The sequence below is a fragment of the Solanum dulcamara genome, chromosome 9 (assembly GCF_947179165.1).
Source record: "Solanum dulcamara chromosome 9, daSolDulc1.2, whole genome shotgun sequence".
Taxonomy (NCBI): domain Eukaryota; kingdom Viridiplantae; phylum Streptophyta; class Magnoliopsida; order Solanales; family Solanaceae; genus Solanum; species Solanum dulcamara.
Window position 1 is genome coordinate 3751240 of NC_077245.1, and position 11273 is coordinate 3762512.

Here is an 11273-nt window from a genome sequence, read left to right on the forward strand (position 1 = left end):
GCTAGAGTTGCTCAAGGATTATGACATGAGTATTCTCTACCACCCAGGTAAAGCTAATGTTGTTGCAGATGCTCTTAGTAAGTTGTCTATGGGTAGCACTACCCATATAGAGGAGGGAAAGAAATAATTGGCTAAAAAGGTACATAGATTAGTTCAATTAGGAGTTCAGCTTGAGGAGAATAATAAAGGTGGACTTAATGTTCAGAATGGGTCTGCATTCTCCCTTGTAGCTGAAAGAGAAGCAAGACCAAGATCCCGTCCTCCTTCAGTTGAAAGAAGCTATTTACAAATAAAAGGTGATGGTTTTCTTCAAAGGGGAAGATGGTGTGTTGAGGTACCAGAATAGATTATGTGTCCCAGATGTTGATGATGTTCGAGAAAGGTTTATCGCTGAAGAGCATAGTTTTAGATACTCTATTCATCCTGGTTCTACAAAGATGTATCATGACTTAAGGGATGTCTATTGGTGGAGTGGAATGAAGAGAGATATTGCTGAATTGTTTCCAAAGTGCCTGAATTGCCAACAGGTTAAAGTTAAGCATTAAAGGCCATATGGGTTAGCTCAAAATATAGAGATTCTGGAATGGAAGTGGGAGATGATCAATATAGACTTTATTACACGGTTGTCGAAGTTCCAAAAGCAGCATGATTTGATTTGAGTGATTATGGATAGAATGACTAAATCAGCCCACTTCTTAGTAGTTAAGACTATTGATACCACAGAGGATTATGCAAAATTGTATATTCAGGAGATTGTTAGATTGAATGGGGTTCCCTTGTCTATCATCTCAGACAAAGAAGCTCAATTCACTTCCCAATTTTGGAGATTCTTTCTGAAAGGACTGGGTTCAAAGGTGAATCTTAGTACAATCTTTTATCCCCAGACAGATGGCCAAGCCGAGCGCACCACCCAGACATTAGAAGATATGTTGAAGGCATGTGTACTTGACTTCAAAGGAAATTGGGATGATCATTTACCTCTCATAGAGTTTGCATACAATAATAGTTATCATGTAAGTATTCAAATGGCTCCTTATGAAGTTTTGTATAGGAGGAGGTGTAGATCACCAATTGGGTGGTTTGAAGTTAGTGAAATTGAGTTGATTAAGCCTGATTTTATTCACCAAGCTATGAATAAGGTGAAGGTTATTCGAGAGAGGCTAAAGGCTGCCCAAAGCCGTCAGAAATCTTACACTGATGTGGTGAGGAGAGACTTAGAATTTGAGGTTGATGATTGGGTGTACTTGAAAGTATCACCCATGAAAGGCGTCATGAGGTTTGGAAAGAAGGGAAAGCTTAGTCCTCGATATATTAGTCCTTACCAGATTGTGAGGAGGATTGGGAGTTCACTTATGAGTTAGAGTTATCTTCTGAGCTAGCCGTCATTCATCCGGTATTTTACGTCTCGATGTTGAAGAATTATTTGGGAGATCTTTTATTGGTAGTCCATATTGATAGTATTAGAGTTAAGGATAGCTTATCTTATGAAGAGATTCTGGTCCAAATTCTTGATCGTCAGGTTCGCAAATTGAGGACCAAAGAGATTGCCTCAGTCAAAGTCTTGTAGAGAAATTAATTTGTTGAGAAAGCCACATGGAAAGCTGAGAAAGATATGAAAGCCAAATATCCACATCTATGTGTTCCTATCGATGAGAATGTTGAAGGTAATGTCCCTTTTTCTTGATTTGAATTGGTATGTTCATCCTTGAGTTTGAATAGTAAACTATTTTGGGCATTTGATTGGTTGAATGATTGAGTCTGATTGTTATTTGTTCCTTGATTCTATCTTTGGTTTACTCTTTATTCGAGGATGAATGACCTCAAGGGGGAGATATTATAACACCCGGTGCTATTCTAGCCTAGACTAAGTTCAGAAACCATGAGAAAGATTGAGAAAAAATGAATATGCCTATGTGTACAAGTCAACCTACGAATCGTAGGAACTCCTATGGATCGTAGGAGGGACTCGTAGTGATGGTATTAAGGTTTGAAATCTAGCCAAGTATAGAAGTGAGTTAACGAGTCTATAGATGACTCGTATAGAAGTCGACGACCCATAGAAATGAGTCGTAGGGTCGAGGTTTAACTTAGCCGCAGTACTTTAGCTACGAGTTGACAGGATAATCTGTAGAAAGGATCACGAGTCGTAGAAATGACTCGTAGAGACCCCCAATACTTAGCCAAATTTTAAACCTTGAATATCATTCCTACTATCCAAGTTGACAACCCATCGTGGAGTATACGAGTTGTAATAACAGCTCATATAAAAAGTTCAGAGACATAGTTTGTCTGATTTTTGAGGACCTATAGGACGAGTTGAGTCTACGACTCATTGAGTCCTTGACAACTTGTAGACACGAGTCATAGACCCAAATATTTTCCAGCCCAATTCCACAATCAAAAAGGATGACCCGTAGAAGTTTCTACAAGTCGTACCTATGACTCGTGACGACCATATTTAGTTTTTAATGAATGATAGATTGGTCTTTTCCCACCCTTTTTAGACTAAAATCCTGATGTTTTAGGACTAAATTGTGTCCCATAATAGTACCGTAAACGCATTACTCTCTCATTGACACTTAGATTATTTGAGAGCAAGGATTGGAGAAGAGGAGAAAGACTAGGGTTCAAGCTATTCGAGTAAGGTCTTCGAATCCGTGATTGTTCTTCGTTTCGGGTAAGTAAGGCTGAACTAAAATATGGATTTTATTTCTCCATGTGCCCATGATTATGATAGATTTATTATGAACGGATTGAGTCACCATAATTGTATTTCTCGAGAAATTATTATCTTACAAATATACATGTTTTACTGATTTTTGTTGAAATATTAATTTCCTACAAATAAATTTCTTGAACACATGAATTGAACTACTTGTTACTCAAACCCTAGTAGCATGTTGATTGATAGTGAGTTGTATTCATCTTAAGATTGCGTCTAGAGCCTTAAATTGTGAATGTTTGATTATGATTGGAATGTGAGCATGATGATAGTATTAATAAAGTTGACGAATTGATAGTCCTGAAGGTTGTCATAAATGCATATCTAAGCTATTCGTGAAAAATGTGATTGGGATTGATTGGATAGTATGATCGGTCGAGAGGTTTGATTGTGATAGAATTGATGAATGGATAAGGGTCCAAAAGAGACTTGTCGAAATGACTAAATTAAACTAATTGGATAGAATTTTATGAGCGTTGAGTCTTGGAAGGAGTATCGATCACCAAATTAGGTAAGCGTAAGTAATAATTCGAACCCTATAACTACGTCGCCAAACGTAGGAGGGGATTGAACCATTAAAGTTGGATGTTTCCCAAATTATTATCCTGATGTGATAACACTTGATTGGTTATGGACCTATGATTGTTGATTCATTCCTACCCTAGCAAGGTATGAACGAACGTGGCAAAAATGTTAGCTTGTTGTACTATTAGTGGCTCATAAGTGATGGTTTTCGGATAGAAAAACTCTCATATAGGTCTTGATAGTACTTTGAGTCGGATTGGAATAGATTAGATTGTATATGATTGGTCTTGTCTAAATCATATTCTTGTTTAGACTTAGGACATCTTGATTGAGTTGTTCCTTCTTCTGAGTTGAGATTCTGAGTTGATTTGATTCTACCCTGATGCATGTTTTATTTTGCCATTTTACATACTCCTGCATCATTTTATGATGCAGAGATAGGTACGAGAAATCATCAACATGCGCACCGTTAAGGATCTATTCACTTCCAGTTAGTTGGTGAGTAATCCCTGTTTCCGGAGGATACCACAGTTATCTTTTCTAGCTTTGAGTTAGCTCTCTTTTATTTGATTTGTGGTAGCCATGAACCTTTCATTAGCACCTCTCAGATTATTGATAGAGGCTTCATAAACTAGAGTGTTGATTTGTTTCGTTTTGACTAGTTTCACTCTTACTAATTGTTGATTGGATAGATTGTTGGCCTTTGGCCTTATTTATGAGTAGTATTCTTGTGAATTGAGTCTTTCGCTGATAGACTTTGATTGAATGAATGTGTGATTGGACTAAGTGGTTCGCTTGGGAACCAGCAATGGTCATCGAATGTCGTCCACGTCTAGGGTACCCTCCTGAGGTGTGACATGAAGAGGTAGAGTGGGCGTCAGTGCATGCTTCAAACAAAACAACTTATGCAGAATTTTACAGAGTGGCATTGACAGCAACATTGTACTACATTTGGCAAGAAAGGAACTGCAGAATCATTCAGCAAAAAGAGAGGAATGTGGAGGTGACCATCAAGTTAATTATCCAAGATATACATAGTAGGACTAGTTTGTTTCCTAAGTTGGCAGATGCTATGCGTAGACTAAATTTTTACCCATAATATAGTCGTAATTGATACGTAAGAAACTGGGCTCAGAGATTGGGAGTTTTCCATATCCTGAGTTGCACTTTGTTCAAATTGCAATATCTGGTAATACAAATTACAGTTTTCAAAAAAATTTGAACTGATATGTAATTCAAATTTACTATTGAGGAATTTTGTCAAAATATTTTAATTTTACTTTAGTTGACATGTTGTATATATATGATCATAATAAAGAAATAAATTTTTTATAAGGTACTAAAAAATTTACAAAAAAACAAATAAAAAAAATAAAATTTAGTAAAAACTAAACAAATTGAGTTAATTATGACCCGTATTTTAGTCCGTACAAGTAATTATTATTTTAACTTAATTTATTTTAACCCGCTCAAATTCAACTAAATTCATTCATTTGGCACATCTAATTAAAATCACATTTATTATACTTTCAGGTCAAGCGTGCATGTAAAGTGTTTTTTGTTAAGATTTTTTTGTTTCCCCACATGATTTTGGGTCTCCACAGACATCCTCCTTATATACAAGTGTGGGTCTTTTGGACGACGAAAAGGGTACTTTAGTCATTTATCTTTTCACAATCCTTTCTAACATTCTTCACCTGTTACAATCTATTACTGCAAAGCCCTCACATTTACCTCTCCTTTTGGGATTTTCTATTAATTTGGACCAAATTGACTGGTCATTGAATACATTTTACTTCTGTATAAGCACGTGTATTGTATTTGATTGTCATCAAATCACGTGTACCCTTGCTCACTAATTTTGTTCCCTCCATTTACCTACCATTGATTTCTTCCATTGAGTTTTTCAACATTTCACAGAATTTCTTCCTAAATTTATATTAAATTGGTCATTGAATATCTTTTACTTTTGTATAAGCACGTTTATTGTATTTGATTCTCATCAAATCACGTGTACCCTGCTCACTAATTTTGTTCCGTCCATTTACCTACCACTGATTTCTTCCATTGAGTTTTTCAACATTTCACAGAATTTCTTCCTAAATTTATATTATCGTGTTTTTTTTTTCCTGATTCTCAAATTTCATCAGTTTTGCTCAAATATTGAGGAATTCATCGTTCAAAGTGTGTGTTTTTGAGGTTTTAAAGCAATTTTTCTTTAGTTATTGCACTTTCGTTGTCTGTAATCGCCATTTGTTCTTTTGAGTGGTTTGTTATCTCCTCTATTAAAGTCAGTAAACTAGAAATAATACAGATGGAAAAAAAAATAGTATCCGAGTCTATAAAATTTATTGTGTGTCCTTAAGGAATTTAATCCCCTCACTGTACCTGAGGTTATATTTCCTGTCAGGATAAAACGGATAGAATATTAAAGAAGTAGTGGTACGTCAAACTTCGATAATTTCAGCTAACTCAGAAAGTCGCAACGAAATTACACAAAGACACAACTTTGTTTGTAAGAAAATATATGCAGAAGAGGGACAAATTTCGATGTCAAAAACTGAGAGGAAGCCTCTCTATTTATAGTCAACAAGGGGTGTGAACTCACATGTTCAGAACAGTCCCATCTGTTCAAAACAAGCATGGTGTCTTTTGGGAAAGAAAATATCAATTCAGAAGAAATAGGTCCTTTCCGAATCCGCAAAGGGAAATATCTGTTCGGAAGGAGTATGAGGGAGAAATGACTTTTCATTTTCCCTTCACTTAACTCCCCCACATTTCCAATTTTTATTTTCCATTCACACCACACTTTAACACAACAATCCCCCACATGAATGGGGAATGACTATTGTTTAAAATATATGCATGAAAAAACTGTGTGATTGGTAAGTAAGGATTAATTGCATTTGGATAAGTAGGTTTCCCTTTGAACTTTCCATAGTGAACATATATCGGATATACTCGGTCAATATATAGATTTGATATATTTGAACTGTCGAGCTTTGGTGTATACCTAAACAATATAAATCACGCAATTAACCCTTTAACTGTTTTTGGTTCTCATTGTTTTGTTCGTTTCAGCCATGAACACTTCCTGATTCATAAGTTAGAAAATTGCCCTTACCGGATTCTCCTTGAAGCGGCTTACACTTCACACTTACATAGGTGATCCTAAATGTGTTATCCCGTAGAAACACCATTTGATATGCCATGTATCCAACTTAAATATCATTAAAAGGTCCTAATGCCTTATTCTTGTTACTCAACATTGTCGCATCATGCGAATGGATAATAAAAATTATTTTGACAATGTTGAACCGTTATCAATGACTTTGTTTGATCTTCTTGAACCTAGATCTTGAGAATTCCAGTCTTCTAGGTAGAGTTACCGCCAGATGATTTGTCCTCGGCCATAGTCCCATTATCTTTGATGATCTCTCAACTCCCTCTCTAGTTAGGCCTTTTGTAAGTCGATCCGACACATCATCCTTCGACTTTACATAGGCAATTGTGATAATTCCACTAGAGAGTAGTTGCCTAACGGTATTATGTCTTCTTCGTATGTGACGAGACTTATCATTATACATAACGCTCCTAGTTCTTCCTATTGCAACTTAAGCATATAAGAGCCATTGATTTGAGCCAAAATGGAATATCTTCTAAGAAATTCCGAAGTCATTCAGCTTCTTCACCGGCCTTGTCTAAGTCTATGAACTCAGACTTCATTGTTGAGCGAGCTATAAATGTTTGTTTGGATGATTTCCTAGATATTGCTCCTCCACCAATGGTGAAAATGTATCCATTTGTGGACTTAGTTTCAATTGACCCAGTAATTCAATTTGCATCACTATATCCTTTAACAACTGTTGGATACTTATTATAATGCAAAGCAAAGTTTTGGGTGTGTTCTAAATATCCCAATACTCGTTACAATGCCATCCAATGATTTTGATTAGGATTACTTGTGTATCGACTCAATTTACTTATAGCACAAGATATGTTAGGTCATGTACAGTTCATGATGTATATCAAACTTTCCAACACTCCAGCATAATCCATTGAGCCTGACTTTTACCTTTATTCTTAGCGAGATCAAGGTTCACATCAATTGGTATTTTTTTGCTCCTTTGAAGTCTAAGTACTTGTGTTTTTCAAGTACCTTTTGGATATAATGAGATTGAGACAATGATAGACCTTGAGGAGTTTTGTGAATCTTAATTTCCAATATCAAATCTTAAAACCCTAGACCTCTTGTAAGTAAAATCTTAACTAAATTAAGTCTAAATTATATATCCAAATTTACAAATAAATATTAAGTATTTTCTTACTTTATGTTGGGGTTTTTTCCATAGGTTACTGTTCAAAATAATGTGGCACCCAGAGATTCAAAATCCTAGATCCGCCTCTGATTAATAGTACTATATATACTAGTGTAGTTCGACAAATAGAATTTGGGAGGGTAATGTATTCGTAGACTCACCCCTACTTGGGAGACAACAAGAATATTTTTGATAGACCTTCAAATCAAGACAAAATAATTTATAGTAATCCAAAAAAAGAATTAATGGAAGTAAAGAAATCATGACAAAATACTAAAATAAACATGACGAAGCATTTTGAAAAAGCAACAATAATATTAATTACAACAAAATAATACTGAAATATAATAACTAATAAAGAGAACTTCTTTACTATAGTCGAAGTAGAAAAAACAATTATGGCAAAACAACAAATCGTACATATTAAATAACTTTTAAAAGATAAATACAAAGTTTGTGTTAGTTCTGCCGAACTTTACGAGTATTATAGTACTAATAAATTACTTTTCGCTGGCTGCTGCAACTTTGCGTGATGAACATGATATATTTTTACTACAAGACAAATTAAATATTTTTTTTAATTGTATAAAGACCTATTTTCTAGTGTGTTAATTGTTTTATTTGATGATACTCTTTCCTTATTTTATGTTTCGAAGAATTTTCTTTATAGTTTCTAATTGAACCTATCCTTCATTTGATGACTCAAATCTTTGGCTCATTAAGTTACCAAGGCCTATAAATAGGTCTCCTTGTACATTGCAAAGGATATCATAAACTAGTTCATCAATAATATATTCTCATAATACACACACTTCATTATTCATTTAGAATCAGTTTTGTTACCTTCTTTTGATTAGAATTAATATCAGTTTAAAAGATTAAATCATTACAAATGGAGAGAAAGACATCTCAAATCCAACCTCCAACTTATGGAGATTTCATCACTGTTCTTAGTATTGATGGAGGTGGCATTCGAGGAATTATTCCAGCTACCATCCTCAATTTTCTTGAATCGCAACTTCAGGTCAATTTTCTTTTTCATAGATACACATAATAATTCATCAGTTAATAGAAACCATCACGACTTGGTGTGGTCGGTGTAACAATTAATATGCTACCACCTGTTTATTAACACGCTTATTCATACATGCGCTCTCTTATGACCAATTTTTGCATGCATGACAATTAAAATTGGTGGTATATATTAAAATTTGCAGGAGTTGGATGGAAAGGATGCAAGGCTTGCAGATTACTTTGACGTAATTGCTGGAACTAGCACTGGTGGCCTTGTGACGGCCATGCTAACGGCTCCAGATGAAAATAATCGTCCACTTTATGCGGCCAAAGATATTACCCCGTTCTATTTGGAGCATTGTCCAAAGATTTTTCCACAAAAGAACTGGTATACATACATAATTTCATTAATTTTGTTCACTCTATATAGTCTATACTTTCATTTGTACTATGGCTAACCAAATTTCATTTTTTTGTTGTTGAATTCACAAATATGCAGTGGTTTGTTTGCTCCAATTAGGAAGATGGTACAAGCTCTAATAGGATCAAAATATGATGGAAAATACCTACATAAAGTTGTCAAGGAAAAATTGAAAAATATTCGCCTTAGTAATACTATTACTAACGTTGTTATTCCAACTTTTGATATCAAGAAGTTGCAACCAACCATTTTCTCCACTTATGAGGTACATATATATTTCCCATGCAAACTATATTTTACTTTCATCCTATCATTTCCAGACTCCATTTGCGGAACAATATACTGAATATGTTGTTATTATTGAATTTTGGTTGCAGACGAAACGATCAACATGTTCTGATGCAAAATTGTCAGATGTTTGTATTAGTACTTCAGCAGCTCCAACTTATCTTCCTGCTCATTATTTCAAAGTTGAAGATGGTAAAGGCAATGTTAGAGAACATAATCTCATTGATGGTGGCGTTGCTGCAAATAATCCGGTACGTACTAAAACACTTTATTAGTACTAAGAATTTAACTTATATGTACTAACGATTTATTAATAAATAAAATTCAATATTTTTGCATGTTGTTTTTCAGGGTTTGATTGCAATAGCAGAAGTAAGCAAAGAAATTTTCAAGAATAACCCGGATTTCTTCCCAATAAAACCGATGGACTATGGTCGTTTTCTTGTAATATCAATAGGGACAGGAGCTGCAAAATTTGAAGACAAATATAATTCATCCATGGCAGCCAAATGGGGGATTGTGGATTGGTTATTTAAGAAAGGTTCTACACCATTAGTCGACATATTCACTCAATCAAGTGCCGATATGGTTGATTACCATAATTCTGTTGTTTTTCAAGCTCTTCATAGTGAAAATAGTTACCTTCGAATTCAAGTAAGTAATATCTTTTTTTTATTTGAAACTAGAAAAGTTATGTTAAAGCAAGACTACTGATGTGACATCGTCCCTAACAGGAGGATGGACTGAGTGGAACAGAAGCCTCAGTAGATGTGGCTACAAAGGGAAATTTGGAGAGACTAGTGGAAATTGGGAAAAATTTATTGAAAAAGCCACTTTCAAGGGTAAATATGGAAACAGGTTTGACAGAACCAATTCCTAATGGAGGCACTAATGAAGAAGCCCTTAAGAGGTATATCATCGTACTTCACAAATTATTTGTCATCTTTTTCTTTTACTCATGAGCTAACATTAAATTTGTATGTCATAATTCATAAGTTAACTCATGAAAATCTTTCATTTTGTGATAGGTTTGCAACATTATTGGTCAATGAAAGAAGACTTCGTGAGTCAAGATCGCCACTTGTTATCAAGAAAGCCTCGAAGTAATGCAATCGTCAAAAATGCCCTACATATAAAAATCGAGTTCAAATAATATATATTCTCAGTATAAATTTCTTATCTATATTTCCGATGAAATTTTCAATTTTGGAGGGAATATTAGGTATAGGGTAGTATTTTATGAAATTCGTTGTATTTAATTGTAGTAGTAGTACGTACCAATGTAAAAGTGTATCATCATCATTCAATATATACAATATATGTAATTTGTCTGTTCTTTGATATTGACGTAATTCTTAGTACAAAACTAATATGTCTTATAGCATTGTTTATTTCCTGCTAAAAGTTTGTTTGAAACACGTTTATAAAGTTCATAATCCCCCCGCATAAAAAATGATCTTCAGTGACAATTAATTAATATCAATATATTAATTGTCGCTAAATATGTTTTTCAGAGACAATTAACATTTTTTGTAAATATCCCTAAAGTCTATAGCGACATTGGATCCAATGATAGTTAACTAATCCCGGTATAGCAACATTGGATCCAATGATAATTAACTAATACCGATGAAGACTTTAGCATTCTATGTTCATATACATATTTATTACTGCTAAAAACTATTTTTATTGTAGTGATCCTGTCTTGGTTAAAACTTCACTAATAAAAATTTAAGTTAAAATTAGAGGGGGTAAAATTAGTCATAAAAATATAATGTGCTCAAGTTTGGATGGATTAATGAATTGTCCATTTATTAGCTTAGTCAATCCATTTGAGTCCATCAAAAATTGAACTGCTATGGAATTCAAATTGACTATTGAGGAATTTTATCAAAATATTTTAATTTTATTTAAGTTGATATGTTGTATATAACCATACTATAGAAATAAAAAAAAATAAGGTATTAAAAAAATAAAATAATTA

General features: G+C 34.1%; 1 protein-coding gene across 1 annotated transcript; it reads left to right on the forward strand.

Moving 5' to 3' along the window:
- Positions 1-8458: 8458 nt before the first annotated feature.
- Positions 8459-10396, forward strand: LOC129902675 (patatin-like protein 2). Its single transcript, XM_055978035.1, has 7 exons — positions 8459-8590; positions 8784-8968; positions 9080-9266; positions 9379-9540; positions 9641-9943; positions 10024-10199; positions 10318-10396. The coding sequence occupies exons 1-7, from the start codon at positions 8459-8461 to the stop codon at positions 10394-10396; spliced, it is 1224 nt and encodes a 407-aa protein (XP_055834010.1).
- The last annotated feature ends 877 nt before the right edge of the window (positions 10397-11273 follow it).